This window comes from Pteropus vampyrus, unplaced genomic scaffold, assembly GCF_000151845.1.
Source record: "Pteropus vampyrus isolate Shadow unplaced genomic scaffold, Pvam_2.0 Scaffold61, whole genome shotgun sequence".
NCBI lineage: Eukaryota > Metazoa > Chordata > Mammalia > Chiroptera > Pteropodidae > Pteropus > Pteropus vampyrus.
The window spans coordinates 214774-233316 of record NW_011888842.1 but is presented as its reverse complement, the minus strand read 5'-3'; the positions used below and the strand labels follow the sequence as shown (position 1 = coordinate 233316).

General features: G+C 47.3%; 2 protein-coding genes across 3 annotated transcripts; both read left to right on the top strand.

Moving 5' to 3' along the window:
* The first annotated feature begins 88 nt into the window (after window positions 1–88).
* Window positions 89–4096, top strand: POLE3 (DNA polymerase epsilon 3, accessory subunit). Of its 2 annotated transcripts, none has more exons than XM_011360912.2 (5): window positions 89–344; window positions 446–531; window positions 892–1010; window positions 1285–1487; window positions 2795–3622. In XM_011360912.2, exons 1-4 carry the CDS (start codon window positions 279–281, stop codon window positions 1455–1457), a joined length of 444 nt encoding a protein of 147 aa, XP_011359214.1. In that variant the 5' UTR covers window positions 89–278; the 3' UTR covers window positions 1458–1487; window positions 2795–3622. The 2 variants fall into 2 exon arrangements, with proteins under 2 accessions (XP_011359214.1, XP_011359213.1); XM_011360911.2 differs by lacking the exon at window positions 2795–3622 and adding an exon at window positions 3745–4096 and having other exon boundaries at window positions 128–344.
* A 2409-nt stretch (window positions 4097–6505) lies between these two features.
* On the top strand, window positions 6506–16857 carry ALAD (aminolevulinate dehydratase). The gene is made up of 12 exons (XM_011360909.2): window positions 6506–6653; window positions 12328–12519; window positions 13472–13522; window positions 14011–14107; window positions 14464–14599; window positions 14705–14788; window positions 14889–14977; window positions 15261–15316; window positions 15403–15490; window positions 15579–15665; window positions 15995–16124; window positions 16703–16857. The coding sequence occupies exons 2-12, from the start codon at window positions 12407–12409 to the stop codon at window positions 16759–16761; spliced, it is 990 nt and encodes a 329-aa protein (XP_011359211.1). The 5' UTR covers window positions 6506–6653; window positions 12328–12406; the 3' UTR covers window positions 16762–16857.
* Window positions 16858–18543: the final 1686 nt, after the last annotated feature.

Genomic DNA, 18543 nt, shown 5'->3' with positions numbered 1-18543 from the left:
TTGGGAAAGGACGCCGGATGTCAGTGGGGCCGGACAGAAGTCTCGGCGGCCCGAAACCACATCGGCATGGAACGTTCGGATGTACCGGCAACTTGAGGTGGAGGCGGAACTGGTGGAAGAGGGAGGGTGTAGCGCGCGGGGCAGTATGGGACACAATGTGGGCAACGTGGGGCGGGACGGAAGCCTCGTTGGGTCAGACCTTGGCGACGCGGGAAGTCCGGACGTGGTAGGTGCTTGAAGAAGAGGCCTGGGGTGGAGGGCCGGCCCCGGCGGCGACAATGGCGGAGAGGCCCGAGGACCTAAATCTACCCAATGCCGTCATCACAAGGATCATCAAAGAGGCGGTGAGCATCTGGACTGACAGATGAGCCAGGGACGGACGAACGGGTAGTGGAGGAAGCTGGCCCTGGGCCGGCAGCTTTTCTCACCCCCTCTCTTCTCACAGCTCCCAGACGGTGTTAACATCTCCAAGGAGGCCCGGAGCGCCATTTCCCGCGCCGCCAGCGTCTTCGTGCTGTACGCCACATCCTGGTGAGGCGGGCACAGCTAATTAGAGCTTAGCTGGGACTGTGGCATAAGGGAGATGCAGAGAGACTTCCTGGGTCGGAGTTTGTGGCTTTTAGTCCACAACCCCCCCCCCCCCGTAATGTTTCAGTGGCGGGAGGTTCACAGCTCTCATCTAGTTTTTGCAAGTTCTGTAACAAGTAAAACACCAGAATAACTTTGCTTTAATCCTTTTGTACAGGAAAGGAGAGAGTTACCATATCACATAAATCCATGCATCTAAGACATGGGCTTTCTCATTCCATCTCTGGGTCTCCTTTTTCCACCCATTCTATAGGCGGCAAGACAGGGTCTGATGGCCCTTAATATTTTTTTTGTTTGTTTCAGTGCCAACAACTTCGCAATGAAAGGGAAACGCAAGACACTGAATGCCAGTGATGTGCTCTCAGCCATGGAGGAGATGGAGTTCCAGCGGTTCATTACCCCGTTAAAAGAAGCTCTGGAAGGTAATGACCTTTTTATTTTCTCAGTCAAGTAGATGTTCATCCTGTGTTACCTGTTCACCTGGTCCTAAGTCTTTTCACCTTGGGTCCTTTTAAGTCCACTAAGCAAGTATTAGATGTGACTCAGAACCAATTCAGTTGGTACCGCCTTGGGTCTGTTTTATAATACTGGGCAGGTTATTTTTCCCTCTTTGCCTCAGCTTTTCCAGTTATTGAGTCGAATTAGTGGCGGCAATCCATTTGGTTCAACCCTGCCTACCTCCTTCCTCCTTAACAGCATATAGGAGGGAACAGAAAGGCAAGAAGGAAGCCTCAGAGCAAAAGAAGAAGGACAAAGACAGAAAAACAGATTCAGAAGAGCAAGACAAGAGTAGGGACGAGGACAATGACGAAGATGAGGAAAGACTGGAAGAAGAAGAACAGAACGAAGAGGAGGAAGTAGACAACTGAATAGAGTGAGGAGACTGTGGCACCTCGAAGGTACTACTCTGAAATGTGGTATATGTTTATATGAAACTTTTTCCTACTGGACTGAGCAGCCTGAGGCTGAAGAGCCTGAGAAGATCAAAATGAAAACTGGCTATAATTATCAAAACCAGGGCTTCCCAGACTCAGAGCATCTAAGTAGCAGAATCCTGTTATGCTTAATCAGTCTAAAGGTTATGACTTTTTGGCAAGAGGGATTCTAAATGGATAATTTAATCAATTGGTTTGATCTCTTTTGTTTACTTATATATATGATTAAGCCGTTTTTGATTCCCAGTTCCCTCCCACTTGCTGTGTTCCAGATCACTGAGGCAGTCGGAAGCTCAGGAAAAATTGAGGTTTAGATCATGGTCAGCCTGTTTATACAGTATTTGGCAATACTAGCTTATTACAAGTGGTCAGAATGGCTTAGCATTAGGAAACTACTAAAAAGCTGTGGTCTTTTCACTTGACAATTGAATATTGGTTTTACAGACCCATGGGGCTTGGGGCCCTTCTATATTGCCTACAGGCATTTGACCTGTGGGGTGGCTGCACTCTGGGCATATATGCTTTTAAATTGGCAGTATAGAGTGGAATTAGTCAAGAAGTATGCCAGTGTCTTACTCTTAGAAGATGGTTTAGTCTTATATGCACTTCACTGTCTGCTACTGTTTAGTTTTAGGATTTATCGGCACCTGGAAGGTATAAAATTCCAGGCTTTGTCATCTTGTAGTCTATCTCCTAGGCTTGTGACTATGGCTTTTCATTCTTCCAATTCATAACAAGTTCCAAACTTTATTTTTTCTAGGCACAGCTTTCTCCTGTGCTTCTATTTTTGTTTCTCTTCTGCCTCTCTTCTCCCCATTCCCACTTTCTCCCTCCTTTTCTCACTTTTGCCAATCCAGAAACTTTGTTAACCTACTTAATATCCCGAAGTGCAGGTTCCTCTGATTTTTTAGTTCCAATTTTATGTCTTTTAAAAGTGATTTTGTAAACCTCACCAAACCTTAAGGGAAATCCAATGGCACTCAGGAATCTAATCCCCCCCCACACACCAACAGTCTTTTTTAACTGCTTCTAAAGTATCTCTGTTGACCTTTCTTAGTTTTTTTCTTTCCATTTAGTGCTCCAAGCACATATTTGTCTCTAAGGCAGTTGACAGGTAGTGAAGTGTAGTTTGACACTGTTAATTTGTTTAATGAATACAGTGAAGATTGTTGAAATGAGTGAAGAATGTTGAGAAAATTATAGTGCTTTGTACAAATAAAGAGCATTCTTGTTCAAAGCAATGACTACTGTTTCATCCTGCTTGTTTGTAGTGTGCTTTTGGGAAAGACCCACTGACCATGCCCTTTACAACGTTTGTTTGGATTATGAACTGGGCCAGACCCTTGTAAATATGGGATCCTGCATCACCTTGGATGGCCAGCAGATGCTGCTCTTTCACAGGCAAGGGCACTGCTCTTCTGTCACAGCAAGAGCTTTCCATGGCTCTGCCCAGCACCCTGTACATATAGATGCTCAGCAACTCCAGACATTTACTGAGATCCTCCTGTCTGCCTGGCACTCTTCCAAATGCTTTCAAGTATTAACTCGTAAACCCTATGAAGGCGTACTGCTCTTATCCCCATAATCTCAACTATAATGCTATATTACCTCTCTAATCTACATAGATTTCTCAAATCATGAATTTACATATAACATTTCACAAAGATAGAACTCCAACCATCATTAGACCCAGTGGCTTTTTCTTTCTCCACAGCAGAAATATTGTTTATTTCCCATGAACACCACTCAGCTAAGTCCTCTAGTCCTATCTGGACTCCTGTGGCTTCCTTTGGGCTCAGTTTCCTGCTTCATCTCAGCTTCCCCTGTGTTCTGCTTGCCAAGTGGATCTTCCTGGAACATTGCTTTGTTACAGTCCCTTACTGTTTGCTAGTAAATCAAATCTATGCTTAAACCTATTCAAAGCCTGCTTAAAGAGGGCTCGCCTTGCCATCTATTCTAATCTGCTTCTACTCCAACATAAGGCTCCAATCAAAAATGAATTCCCCAAAAAAACTCCCACATGGCTTTAGTTCTTAACCAAACTTTGACTACCCAAGAAAAGTTATGTTTCCTGAGAGTGAAAAGTCAGAATTTAAAAACTGGAAAGAATTTTTGAGGTCATCCATCAGTTTTCTCACTTCTGTCATCCCTGTAGTGGTATCTGGATTTTGAAGATTCCTCAGTAGGCTAAGGTAATGTTTCTCATTGTTTTTAATCACAGCTCTTCATTCCTGGTGATTCTGACCTGGATTTGGAGGGAGAGAGGGTTACCATCCTTACCCATGCAAAATTACTTGTGTATCCTAATCTATTTTTGCTGCAGAGAAGCAACTTGCTCGAGATCTTATCACTAATTTATGCAAGCTGGGATCCTATTACAGTGGCCAACAGCCTTTCTTTTTTAATTTTTGTTTTGGAACAATTCTATATTTACAGAAAAGTTGCGTAGTGTACTGTTCCCATATAACCATCGCCCAACTTTTCTTCATGTTAACATCTTAACATAACCGTGGTACATTTCTCAAAACAGGAAAAAAAACTATCAATAAAATTGGCCAAACTATTGTATTTCACCAGTTTTTCTACTAACAATCTTCTTCTGTTCCAGGATCCACCCCAGAATACCATATGGCATTTGGTGAATCAATTTTCTTTTTTAATTGAGATCAATTTCACAGAACATAAAATTGACCATTTTAAAATGAGCAAGTCAGTAGCATTTAGCACATTCATAATGATGTACAACCACCACTTCTATCTAGTTCCAAAACGTTCATCATTCCAGAATTCCATACTCGTCAAAGCAGTTATTCCCCACCTCTCTTCCCCAGTGTCTGGCAACTACTAATCTTTGTTTCTTTTTATGCTCTTCACAGCATTTAGCAAAATCCCATGTACATATGTGGGAGGCACAATAGTTTAATGGGTTTTTATGTTTTTTCGTTGTTTACTTTTTTTAAAATTACTAAAAAGTGCAGGTAAAGTGTAGAGCTTGATGAATTTTCACAAACTTAAGCACATTCATATAATTCACCCTCACATCAATAAATATGACCAGCACCCTAAGAAGCCCCTTTGGTCTCCTTTCTAGTCACTCTCCCCAGTGGTAATTGCTGTCCTGACTTCCAACAGCACAGATTAATTTTGCCTGTTTGTATTTCATGTAAACGAAATCATAAAATGTGTACTCTTATGTCTGAATCCTTTTGCTCAACGTTGTTTCAAGACATTCATATTGTTGCATTCATACTCTTATGGATCAGAGTGAAAGATTAAGGTAAAATTAGTGGGAGTTGGGGGTAGGAACAGATCTTTCAATCAAGAATGAGAGGAAAAATAGATTACACCAAACAGCAACATTTAAAATTTTTTGAGTCTGGGATCTTAGATAGTCCTAATTATTTTCAGTTATCAATAAACTCAGACATGGAACAGGTGTCATGAAAGAAATGTTGGGCAGGGGATCTAAATGGAGTGGGGGGATGAACAGTAATTACCCTAGAGTTGAAGGAGCATGATTAATTAGCAGGCACTGCAGAGAAAGCCCAGTATGATGTGGAGCAAATTATTTATCCCTAACAATTGTTTTCCCAATCTATAAAATGAGGATATTGTCATCAAAATTAGATAAATGAATGTGAAATATATGGTACTATCCCTGACTCCAGTGCACACAACACATTACTTCCTGTCAACTGGGCATAAATGAATCAGGAGGCTTTGCTAAAATTAAAAGCAACAAAGTTTTATTCAAAGGTCTTAGGGTTTGCAAACTGGAAACAGGAAACAACTAGGCAATACCCAAAGTACTCAGAAGAAGAAAAGCTTTATAATAAAAAGTACATTTTTGAGAAGAATCAGTCCCACATTCTTAGACTCTGGCTTGATCCAAAATGATAATCTTCCGGGTATCAGTCTGATTAATGGGATATTCTTTCCTGAGTTGCTCAGATGGTTATCAGTGGAGTTAATGTACATCCAGGCATTGATGCACACTGAAAAGTTTAAGTTCCCAGGCTAGTCAAAGCAATAATAGAATCATTTCCTCTTGCCTCGGCTTACTTGATTGTAACAATTTAGCAGCTTGATCACAGTGACTTCATTTTATTTCTTCACTCTTCCTCATTCCTTCCCACCACCTTTGTTATTTAAACATAGATCAGAACTCCAGTAGCTGGAAACTAAGCAGTGTCATATTTCCATAGTATTAAGTCTCTCTACCTCTTTAACTTGAAATAATAAAGAGGTATAAAACAGGTTTCGGTTACAGATTTTGAAAAGCAAATCTGAGAATAAGTGTACAATTCACTGGCATCCTCTACAGTTTAAAGTCAACTTTTCAATAATCTCTTATTCACCTTTATAAAGGCATTCCATTGCTAGGGCATTGATCCGGACCCATACTACCCACCCAATTCTACCAGTTCACCCAAGCCCCAAAAGCCTCAGTAGGTTCCTGTTGCCCCTGCACATACTCTGCCCCAGCCCTCCGGTTAGATCTCCCATTGTAACCATCATAGGTCTGATGCCCAAAGTACCCCTGTCATTCACATCACATCTCCCAAAACATGGCACAGAGTAAACCCTGCGCAATTACACTGGAATAAATTCTCTCTGAAAACTTGGAAGGCAGCCTGCTGCTGAACTCAACTTTAAAATGCTCGGTCCGCAAAAATGGACTTAGCTATTATGTTAGGCATTACGGTGTTGTTTTAACGTCTTTGACGTCCAATTATTCTTTCAACAAATAATTAACCAACACCAAGTATGAGCTAGACTGGGAAGAGGACTGCAAGACGGGTTCACTCGTAGGATCCCCTGCGCCTCTCTGGTGCCCCTCACGTGGGCTCCTTCGGGCTTTCCCCACCCATACGCGGGCACTAGCGTGGGGAGGGGCGGGCTCTCCAGCCCTTCGGCACACTCGATTGGCCAGGCCTCACGCCTGACGTGCGTGTGCGAGGCCGCGGCTGGAGAGGAGCAGCCCGCCCGCAAAGTGCTTCAGGGGGCGTGGCCTGCACGTTGGCGGGGGGAGGGGCCTGTTTCCGGGAGAGCCTCCCCGCCCCCACGTGGGCCCGGGGAGTGCGCGACAGCGGTAGCGGGACCGTCTCTTCGGCGCCCTTAGGGAGGCAGGTGAGCGGGGTCCGGACTCGGGGAGATGGCGGACTTGGAGGTGGGGGCTTTAGCACCAAGAATCCAGCTTCTCCAGACCTAAATTGTGCTGTGCACCTGAAACGCTGGCAGTGCAGCGGGGGACCCGTCCTGTGGGGCCCGTGTTTGGTCTCTTAGAGGTAGATTGTCGTGCCGCAGCAGGGGTTGGGGTCTCCGCGTGGCCGTAGCCTTTGGGGGTCTCGGTCCGTGTTCTGCGTTTCCTCTCTGAGGTCCACTCCCTTGGAGACTGCTGGTGGAGTCTCTATATAAATGCAGAGCGCGCAGTGCCATCGCTGATGTAGGAGGGAGGTGGAAATAATAACAGTCGCTTTGTGCTATGCTTGTACGTACGTTACAGGCATTGGCCCATTCAGTCTTAACAGCCCATTGAAGGCGGTTCGAATCCTCATTTACCAGATGAGGAAACTGAAGTCACACAGCTGGAAAGTGACAGAACTAAGATTTGAACCCATGTGTACAGACTCCAAAACCCACGCACTTTACCATTACGCTGCCAGCTGCAGCCTCGTCCAAAGTCACCAATCTATTTACTTCTCTCCCCCAACCCCTTCACTCAGAGCTCTCCACAACCCAACTCTGCTGTGAGCTTTGAAATCTATACTTAAAGCATCAAGGGGTAATAGTGGGCATTGAGAACTGGGCTGCTGGAGTCCAGAATTCTAGTCCTAGATCTGCCACTGACCCCTTGGGTGATTTTAAGCCTGTGTCTGTTCTTCTATGAGCCCAGTTTCACCATCATTTCAATGATGTAATCAACAAATTTTAAAGATCCTCTTAGCCAAGAAGTTTTAGGAGTCTATGGACCTGCAAATTCTCCTCATAGCTCCAAATAGCTAAGCTCAGAGGAGACTGGGTTCTTCAAAGCCCTAGGTCAAGGCCTAGGTCTCACTCCTCTTTTTAATTCCTGTATGTAGCACTGGGCAGGTCCAGAGTAGAGATTCAGGAAATGAGGGTTGAATAAACAAGTTGGTTCCTTTTCAGTACTGCATGACAGCTGCTGTTCTACGCCCCTCTGGGGCTTTGGATTTCTCAGCCCTGGCCACCTCCTACCTAGCTGGCCCTCCTGACTGCCTACTCCCCAACTAATGGCAGAGCTTGCCAAGCTGGCAACAGCTCCCACCCCTCTGTGCCAAGACCACAGCCTCTGGTATCCTCAACCGAGAATAACATGGAGAGTTCTGGCGCTGCAGCTCTTTTTCAGCCCCTGCTGGTGGCAGCTCTCGGGGTCCAACGGGTTACTCTCAGGTTGGGGAAGTTGCCTTCGAAGGAAGGAGATTACCTTCAAAGGAAGGAGATTACCTTCAATCAGTATGAAAAGCTACTTATCCCTCAATGTCCCCTCTTCCATGAAGCCATCCTTGACTTCCAGAGACACAGATTCCTCTCATAGCACCTGGTCCACCCCTCTACTATAGCATGTGTGTGCAGATTATTTCTCTTCTTCCCACATAAGCTGCTGGAAGGCAGGGGACCCCTCCCTCCCACACACACACACACACCATCCTTGGATATTTTGGAAGACCTTGTGGTCTACACAGGTTTGGTGAAAGTTCACCCTTCTGGGTGTGGTGCAGAAGGCACAGCTATGATGGCACGCCAGGAGCACGCCAAGAGACCTAGTTTTAGCTTAGTTTTAATATAAAAGTAGTTACATGTTTACCGTGCAGCTAGGCACGTACCTCTTCCCTATCTAATCTTCTCTGCAGTTTTGCTAGTTTGATAGTATCACTCCCATTTTATAGATTACAAAATGAAGACTTTCAAAGGCAGTAACCTTGCTCAAAGGCGTGCACAGAGCACAGACCTGGGGCTGTTTGACCCTGAAACATGGTTCTTTCTGCACCACTGTATACTACCTTCCAATTAAGCTAACCTGTTCTAATGTGGGCAACCGTAGGCGCTGGGTCCCCTGGTGACTTGCTCTTGATCTCAGTGTAGTATAATAGGATTTAAGCTGTGGCTTGCAAGCTCCTTTGATTTGGGAGAAGTGCCCTCCCAAGTGTGTGAAAATCTCCCAACCTTTGAAGAACTTTTTTGGAAATCCAAACCTCCACCTGGCTTTGGCTCTGCAAACAGAGATACATCTCTGTTGGTCGAGTGTTTTTCTACTTCACGGATATTAAGCACCTGTTGTACTAGAATGGCCGTGTATGGTGTAGGTCACAGGGCACTGGGCTAGAAGCCAGAAGACCCCATGGTCAAGCCCAGCTTTGTACCTGACTTGCTGCGTGATGTCAGACAAGTCCTGTCGCCTCTCTGCACCCAATTTTCCACATCAGAATGTAAGATATAAACAGGATTGGTGATTTTCAACTTTTTAATTTTTTCATTACTGACACTCATTTCTCAAATCTAATCTCTCTGTGAACTCTAAAATTAAAAAAAAAAAAAAAAAGTTTAAAGTGGAACTGCCCTAGTGAGGCCTCCCTCCTCCCTTGTCCCCCACCCCCAACCTCCAGTCTCCCTGGGATAAAATTCAGACTGCAAAGCTCCTAGGCAGCCCTGCCCTGTTGCTTCTGATAAACAGAAGGTTTTTGCTTCCTCAGCATTCTAAAGGAGATGCAGAGCAAAGGACAGTGGAATGCAGCTTTGGATTCCAGAAGCCAAAGGCCTACTACAAATGTTGTTCTCTGAATATTGAATCAGAGATGTGTAGACCAATCTGACTTGACTTCAGAATGACGTTGAGCAAGTCACTTAACCTCTCTGAGCCTCCATTTCCTCATGGCTAAAAGTTAGAATGATTCTCTGCAATTAAATGAAATAATGTATACAGTATATATAAAGTACCTAGTCCAGTGCCCAGCACATGACACACATGGTATATTTTCTCTTGTTTCCTCCATCTCTCTAGCCTCCAAGGCAAAGATAATAGAGGAATAGAGACACCTACTCAGTCAAGTCTTTACCAGTACTATGGAGTATAGTAGACAAAACCCTGCACTCATTATCTAGAACAAATTCAAATTTTAGTTCGATTACTAACTAGCTGTGTAGTCTTGGGCAAGTGATTTAACCTCTCTGATTTAGGCCAATCCTTGGCAGACCTGAGAGTAAAATCTTACACAAAATGAGCACTCAGAACTTTGTAACTGTCGAATGATTGCTCATTTGGGGGTTGGGGTATCTTTGGGAAGGCTTGGCTTACTCCTGTGTCATGATGTGGCTGGCTCAAGGGCGGGGTGGTAGGGTGGGTTCCTGTGTGGCTCCAGATAACCCCAGCCCTGCCAGGGAAGAGGATCCGATAAAATAGGCCCCAGAGCTGATTGGGAGGGAGCTAAAGGTGCCTAGAAGGCAGCCATCATCAGTGTACTAAAGGACCCACCCCCAGGCCCAGGGAGTGTGTGATCTTGGGTAAGTTCCTACCTCTCTGGACTTTGAGGTTCCATTTACACAGGAGAGATTGGTGGCTCTTTTTTTTTTTAACCTACTCAGTTAACGGATATTCCCCTAGGCACCTTGTTTGAAGGTAGAGTAGAGATATAGTGACCAATGAACTGTAAAGGTGTCTTAAGACTGAAAAACGAAGCAGGCAAGTCCATTGAATAACAGAATTTATTACAGGGTAATTTACTTACAGGAAGATTAGATTGGAGTAGAATAGAGGACCCAGCAGCAGCCTGCACAGATTATTCTCAGCTGCTAGGTAGTTGTTACAGTAAATATCTTATAGTATAGCTGAACTACTAATGATTGACAAGACAAGGGGACAAAGAATGCAGTACAAGACAGGAATGCAGGATAAGACAGGTGGTCTCATAATGGATAATTGTTTAGAATTGATGCCAACACTAGTTTGATATTTATCTCGGTTGCTATGCCATTCTGGCCGTTTACTAACAGGAATCTTTAAGGTTAAATTATGTAAGCTTACAGGACACAGCTAATCATTAACTGAGACTTTGGTACTGGCTGAGACTAGTTAGGTCAGAGTTCTCAGCATGGAAAAACAAAAGCAGGCATACAAAGAGAGAGTTGGTTTTGTTCACATCAACATCTATACACACCTCCAAAAGGAAGTGTCTGAAATGGAGCTCTGCTCCCCGCTGCCCCCTTCCTGCCTTGTCCCTGTCTCCGTCGCCCTCCAGGTCAAACAAACTTCGAGCGTCCACCCCAAGAGACTGCCTCTTGGCAGCCTTATGATGGCCCTTCCTTCTCCGCCCCTCTGACCCCACAGCTTCTGTGCTTCTCTCTTCCAATCTGCTGTACTCAGGCTGTGAGAATTTTCTTCCCAAAGCCTGGCTCTGACCACTCCCACACTCACTAGTCAGAAATCTTCCCTGTCCTCAGCTTGGCCCCCTCTCATCCTCTCCCCTCCACACTTGGCTCGATTACCACCTCAGGTCCTGAGAAGAGTCTACGACCATCCCCCCTTCCCCACCTTTACTCCCTTCTTCCTTTGCTGAGGAAATGTTCACCCCCTTTTCACTGCCTAGCTGAACCCACTCATCCTGCAAAACCAAGTTCAAGTCCTCATCTTTCAACAAGCTCCTTCTGACCTCCAGACTCACATTGGAACGCACGACTCTCTTTTGGTAGGCTCCGCCTTTCCTAGGTGCACTCAGTCAGCCCTCCCTCCCAGGACTGTAGTGCCAACTCGATGAGTAAGTGTGCCAATGTCCTGTGTGGCCTGGCACACAGTAGGTGCTCAAGAAACAAATGATAATGCCCCAGCTTTCTTCTATCTTATATCCCTTACTTATCTGGCATTTAGGGAATACTGTCTAGTATTTCTTGTAATTAAATATTTACTATGTGGCAGAGTGTTTGGGGGCAGGGAGCAAAAATGAACTCACTATGGACCCTGCCCTGCAAAAAGCTCAGTCTACTGGAATGAGATAAGGTGGGTCCACAAAGAACTGTTATATAAGAGAGAATGTGATCTGGGCAAGAAGAGAAGCTTTAGTGGGAGAGGGAAGTCGGGGGTGCCTTGTGGAGAACCAGATAGGATTTGGGGTGGGGAGGTTGCAGAGAGAACACAGCCCTCTAGATAAAGGAACATGGTGTGCAGAGCCAGAAGCCGGCCAAACATGCCTTGTGTTTGGGGAACAGCAGGAGGCTCTAGGGATGGAAAAGACTATATCAGTGGCTACTCCTCAGGGCATCTGTCTGCCTGTCTGCCAGGTATGGTGGTATTTAATCCTCTCAGTGTGTGTCTTGCCTGACAAGAAGTCCATATACCAAGGGGTTAACAGTGCTTTTCTCTAGAGGTAGAATTACAGGAGATTTTTCTCTTTTGGCTTATCTAAAATTTCTGCCAAGCATATAGACATTTTTCATGGAATAAACAAAGTTTAAATGTTAGCTAGATCAGTGTTTCTCATTCTAATTTCCAGTCCATCACAGATTGATTCTTTGATAAAACAAAATAAACATTAATTACTAGAAAAATGTTATTTGAAATGAAAAAGAGAGATCATATCAAGTACAAACCTAAATTTTCAAATTGCTATGAAAGTTTCTTAAGGCCTGCTTTCAGTTCTCCACTTATAGAGTGGCAGGGATTGGTGACCCACACTCAAAAGGGTACTCGGGTAGAGCGCAGGGGAGGCAGGAATCTCGAAGAGCCTGGGGGTATATGACCACTTCCTGGGGACAAGGACCATGTCTCACGTGTCTCTCATTGCCCCCACAGAGCTGAGCACACAGCAGATACTTCGGGAGCCCTCAGTTACAACCAGCTAGCTGGCTGTCCTGCGCCCCCACTGCCCACCATGCAGCCCCAGTCGGTTCTGCACAGCGGCTACTTCCACCCACTGCTTCGGACCTGGCAGGCAGCTGCCACCACCCTCCATGCCTCCAACCTCATCTACCCTATCTTTGTCACGTGAGTCCCCAGAATGCGCCAGCTCTCTGATGCGGGGGTGGGTCGGTGGGTGTGTATGTGACTGAAGCAGGCGTCTGTTATTTTGGGAGATAAAGTGAGCTATTGGCTTGGAGCTCAAGGTATTGGAAGTGGCCCGCTAGGTTAAGGACAGCCATCTTAGGAACGAAACAAATGTGAAAAGAACACGATCTTCTCATTAAGAAAACAAGAATAACCCTTACCTGCCATCCCGAGCTTTTACAATAAGACGAAAGCTGAGAAGATGTTAGGTTATAAACTGCTATGTACATGTAAGAGATGGCAGTCATGACTATTAATAATAGCAATGGCTGACGTTTGTTGAGCACTTATTGTATACTAGGCGCTATGCTAAGCACTTCCATCTATTATCTCATTCAGTCCTGACAGCATCTGTATAAGAAAGCTGTGGACATTATCCCCTAGAATGTCATCTCCACAAGGGCAGGGATTTTTGTCTGTGTTGTTCACTGTTGTATCGCCAGAGCCTAACACAGTACCTGGCATATAATAAGTGCTCAATAAATATTTGTTGACTGAATGAATGGATCCACCCAGGATATAGGTAAAGGGCCTGAGGCTCAAAGAGATGGTGTGACTTAGCCAAGGTCACCCAGTCTGTAAGTGGCTGTAATAGCAAGTGAAGACCTTGTGGCTTCAGAGTCCAATTTTTTAACCACTTTACTGCTTTCTATGATTACTCAGTATAGTTGATCTTATCGTTCACTGTTTTGTTGTTGTTGTTGTTGTTCCTATTATTTCAGACCCTGGGCTTGGCTAGACAGGGGAACCAGACACTGGACCCCCATTCTCTTCCCACCATCTCTACTTCCATATTCCTTCCCAGCTCCCCAAAACCTTCCCCCACCAGTCACTCTCTCACCACTGGCCCTTCCCACCGCTACCAATCCATAGCTCACCCCCACTCTTGCAGGGATGTTCCTGATGACGTACAGCCTATCGCCAGCCTCCCAGGAGTGGCCAGGTAGGAGACACGGTGGGGAAGGCAGGGGGACAATGATGGGAGAGGTGTTATAGGTGGAGGTGCCAGGAAGCAGAAGCAGACCCAGGAGGTAGAGAATCCAGAGAATCTGACTTCAGCTCATTAGAGAAAAGGGTTTTTTCAGGGTCAAAGTTGTTCCACAACAGAAGAGGCAGCCTCATAAAGTAATGGGCTACCCATCAATCACCAGAAATGTCTTAGCAGTCTTGCAGAGGAGAGCTGAACTTCAAATGGGAATTCAATAAGAATGTTGGAGGGGCCTTCCACAGCTGAATTCCATAGTTCTGCTGCTTGGGGCCTCACCTTCCCCATCTATTTGGTGGGGCATTCCTGCCCCTCCCTGTACTATGGCGCTTGAGTCCTCCTGGAGCCATGTCCAGCTTGGCTCTTCACAGAGACACAGTATGGCAGAATGGGGTGGGCCCTTGCCTGGGATCCACCTCACTTCAGTCCCTCCACCGCACCTGCAGGTATGGTGTGAACCGGCTAGAAGAGATGCTGAGGCCCCTGGTGGAAGAGGGCCTGCGCTGTGTCCTGGTATTTGGAGTCCCCAGCAGCGTTCCCAAGGTGAAGAATCGGAGGATGAGTTAAAGGGGAGTGGAAGGGGAGGTTGGGTGAGGGCGAGCTCAGGTTCCACAGTGACCTCACCTTCATTCTAGTCTTGTGCTGGCCTTGCAGCCACAAGTGAATGGACATGGCACCTGCTGTTTTGACAGCGCCCATGTAGGGTCAGGAAACCAAGTAGGGCTATGACACCCTGACTGGACAAGTCGAGTCCCCTTTGCAGAATGGGGGCAGTCCTCACTGTGCCTCCTCGTCCAGAATCTGAGGTCATAAAAGGAGAGGGCTAGAGCTGTGCTCTGTTGTGCCTCCCGAAGGCTTCATGTGACAGACACACTGCTTCGTCCTTCCCCTGCCACTAGGATGAGCGGGGCTCTGCAGCCGACGCGGACGACTCCCCAGCTATCAGGGCAATCTGTCTGTTGCGCAAGACCTTCCCTAGCCTCCTGGTGGCCTGTGATGTCTGCCTGTGCCCCTACACCTCCCATGGTCACTGCGGTGAGTTCCCTCCTGCCACCTGCACTCCCACTTCCCAGTTCTCCCCATGGCAGGGACAGGCCAGGGCCTAAAATGCTCCCTAAAACCCAGCATTCTGACCTGCAGGGCTTCTGAGTGAAAATGGGGTTTTCCGGGCCGAGGAGAGCCGGCAGCGGCTGGCAGAGGTGGCACTGGCCTATGCCAAGGCAGGTGAGTGAGACACCAGCAGGGATGAGCACCTCTGGGCCAGGGAGGTGGCAGAGTGGATAGGAGGGCCCCAGAGTTCTGAAGGCCACCCTCTGCCCCTTAGGATGTCAGGTGGTAGCCCCGTCGGACATGATGGATGGACGCGTGGAAGCCATCAAGGAGGCTCTGATGGCACATGGATTTGGCAACAGGGTAGGGGCGGGGGAGTGCGGGGAGGGGCGTTGGGGAGGGGAGAGAGCCTGGACCAGCCCCGCCCCTGTATCTGCCAAGAATCACAGAACTGAAGACAGCACTGGAGAGGCCTTTGGGATCTCTCTCAACCTCTGTACCTCGGTTGGGGAAATCAAGGCCCAGAGCTCCAAAGGGGCTAGAACACAGGCACTCTAGTTCCCATCCTGGGTCCTTTTCCTGCCACATCCCTGAGGGGCATCTGGAAAGGGCCAACTGAGCCTCGACCTTCATTGTCTCCCCATAGGTATCAGTGATGAGCTATAGTGCCAAATTTGCTTCTTGTTTCTATGGACCTTTCCGGTGAGTGGGGACCGGTGGGGGTCTTCTGTTAAATCCTTGACCTGTTAGCCCAAAGCTGGAGCTTACCTCAATGTCTCTGCTTCCAGGGACGCGGCTCAATCAAGCCCAGCTTTTGGAGACCGGCGTTGCTACCAGCTGCCACCCGGAGCACGAGGCTTGGCCCTCCGAGCCGTGGTGAGTGACCAGAGCTTGAGCCCCACCCAGCTTGTCTCCCTCTCACCTCACCTCCCACGTACTGCTCACATCATACCTCATCCCTTAGGACCGGGATGTGCGGGAAGGAGCTGACATGCTCATGGTAAAGCCGGGGATGCCCTACCTGGACATTGTGCGGGAGGTGAAGGACAAGGTAAGCACAGCAGAGACAAAGGGGGACTCAGGGAGTTGAGAGGGTGTGTCCAGAGACTCTGGGACCTTAGATTAAGGGACTGCAGAATCTTAGAGTTGGAAGCAATCTGCCCCTAAATAGGAATCCTCCCCTCCCTGCCCCTGCCCAGGAACCACCAGTGGGCGGGAGCCTTTAACAGCTCTGCTCTAACAGTTCAAGAATGGGCCAGGCTGCCAGCATCAGTTACTCAAAGTATGGGGCTCAAGATGGTCACAGATTGGGCGGAGAGGAAGGGACACTCCCAGAGGCACACCCACCCCCCACTTTTGCCCACTGCTGCTTCTCTGCAGCACCCTCAGCTTCCTCTCGCCGTGTACCATGTTTCTGGAGAGTTTGCTATGCTGTGGCACGGAGCCCAGGCCGGGGCATTCGATCTCAAGGCTGCTGTACTGGAGGCCATGACTGCCTTCCGCAGGGCAGGTAAGCTGGCCGAGGTGGGGTTTTTGACCCGTGCCACATGGACTGATAGGTACTTCATTCAGAGAAGGAATTGAAGTCGTGAGACAGCCTGGAGTCTTAGGCCTAGAAATACCAGGGATCTAAATCAGACACAGGCTGAGGAAGAGACATGGAACTAGAACAGAACATGGAACAGTGAAGAAAGCAGAGCCCCCTTTTCTGCTTTTGAGACCTTGGCCTAGCCACTTCTCCGAACCTCAGTACCTATATTGGGATAAGATACCTGGTCCATGGTTGTTGTGTGGATTAAATGAGAGATATATGGAATTGGCATATGCTTATCACTCCATAATTGGGAGCTGGTTTTGCTGGTGGGAAAGGAACTTACAGCTTACCTATTTCCCCAACTGAAGCCCACACAGAGAAGATGACTTGCCCACAGTTCATACAGAGTTAGAACCAACAAGAGTTGGGCTCAGTCTTATGTTGCCCACCGACTACCTTTTCACAGTAGCCTTCTTCCCTCACTGGCCCTCAGCTCCCAGGAAGCGTGCCCAGAGCTGATGCCCTGCCCCTCCCCTGCTTCTCTCCCCATACAGGTGCCGACATCATCATCACCTACTACACGCCTCAGCTATTGCAGTGGCTGAAGGAATGACAGACAGAGTGTGCAATAACCAAGAACTAGAACTTTAAAAAGGTCCAGGGACCTTGGAGAAGTGAAAACCAAAGTAAATCCTGCTTTTAGAACTTTGCCATCTTTCTCTCTTCATGCTCACATGCTGGCGGGTGCCCAGCACTGCTGGGTGTTTTCTGCCAGCATACCAAATCTTATCACTCAACAGCCACATCTGCATGGGCTCCCCCAGCATCCCCACGCTCCCCTGGGTTGGCTCTGAGGCTAGCCTCTGTCACTCCAGCTCCTTCCTCTGGTGTGGCTTCGACTTGAAAGTTCCTGGGAGTATTGGCACAGGCTCAGTGGAGCCTGGGAGAAGGGCTTGGAGCATTAGGGGAAGAGGAAGCTGTTGTATCGTGGATCCTCAGAAGCTCTGGAAAGCCCGAGCCCTCTGGCAGCATTGCTGGGCGCTGAGACTGAGGCCTAGACTGACATCCCTGGGTTTAGAGTTGAGATCTGCTGTGATTCCACTGAAAGATGATTCCCACACAGGCCAGGGATTGTCAGGCTGCCGGAGATCTCCTGTTCTGCCCTGAGCCATACACCCGGAAGATAATTACTCATTAACGAGCAGAAACATTGCCCGAGGATCAAAATTCAGAGGCAAAGAGAGTTCCTGACTGTTGGAGATGTCGCCATCAAAAAGGCTTTTTATTAAAGAGGTATTTTTTGAGAACGTGTGCTCTGTGTCCAGGCACGGTGCGGTGTACTTACTGAGCATCTAGCAGGACAGACCTCAGCTTGTCTCTCTGCATGGAATCTATACAAGGAGAATGGGGGAGACAGACGACAACAAGAAAACAGATAAAGCAGTTACAAATTGTATTAAGTGCTTTGAAGGAAAGAAAGGGTATGAGACAGGATAACAGATGAGGAGGCCTCTCTTGAGAGGGCAGTTGAAAAGCCTTCCCTGAGGTTGACGAGGAAAGAGCCTTCAGAGAGCAGAAGGAAGCTTACCAGAAGCTGCATGAGTGACGTGGAGTGTGCAAAGATCCTGCAGTGAGGGGAGCTTGGCAGGGTAAAGAGGAAGGTGGGCGACAGGATTGGAGGCTAGAAAGGTAGATCCTGCACCTTTTAGGAAGCTTGGATTTTATTTTGCATCTGACACAAAGCCATCTGAAGGATCTTAACCAGTTATGTATGGTCCAGTTTCCCATATCCTGCTGCTGTGGGGAAAATGGAAGGATAAGAGAGAGCCTGGTTGGGAGGCTGCTGCAGACCCCAGAGAACAATGGTGGTGGCCCAGACCATGGTGGTGGCAGTGGAGATAGGAGGAAGCAAATGTATTCAGGATACATTTTGGAGACAGATCTTGCTGATGCTTTAAATCGGGGTGGTGTCAAAGATGAGGCAGTAAGAGGAAATAAGGATGCCTTCCCTGGTTTCTGACTTGAGCAACTGGATGAATGGTTTAAATTTTCTTCTGAGACTGACAGGACATAATGTTTCCCTCTAGCTTAAGTTAAGGCCCAGCTAAGGAGGGGCCTGTTTGCAAGGCCACCCGCCCATCTGCAGAGTGACAGGGAATCCCACCTCCAGGCCCAAAGCAAGTTCAATTTAGACCATAAAACAATACAACCCATTTTAAAATTTAGAATTATAAACTCCTGGCAGCTCCTACAGTCAGACCAGCCTCCTCTGACTCCTGGTAGTCCTCCCTGGAGCTGTGGCCAACTTAACTGAAGACCTAACCTCAGCCAATAGGAAGTGGCCAGCCAAAATCAGGGCTTGAAGAGTCACAAAGCTTCTAGGGAGCTTAAGTCT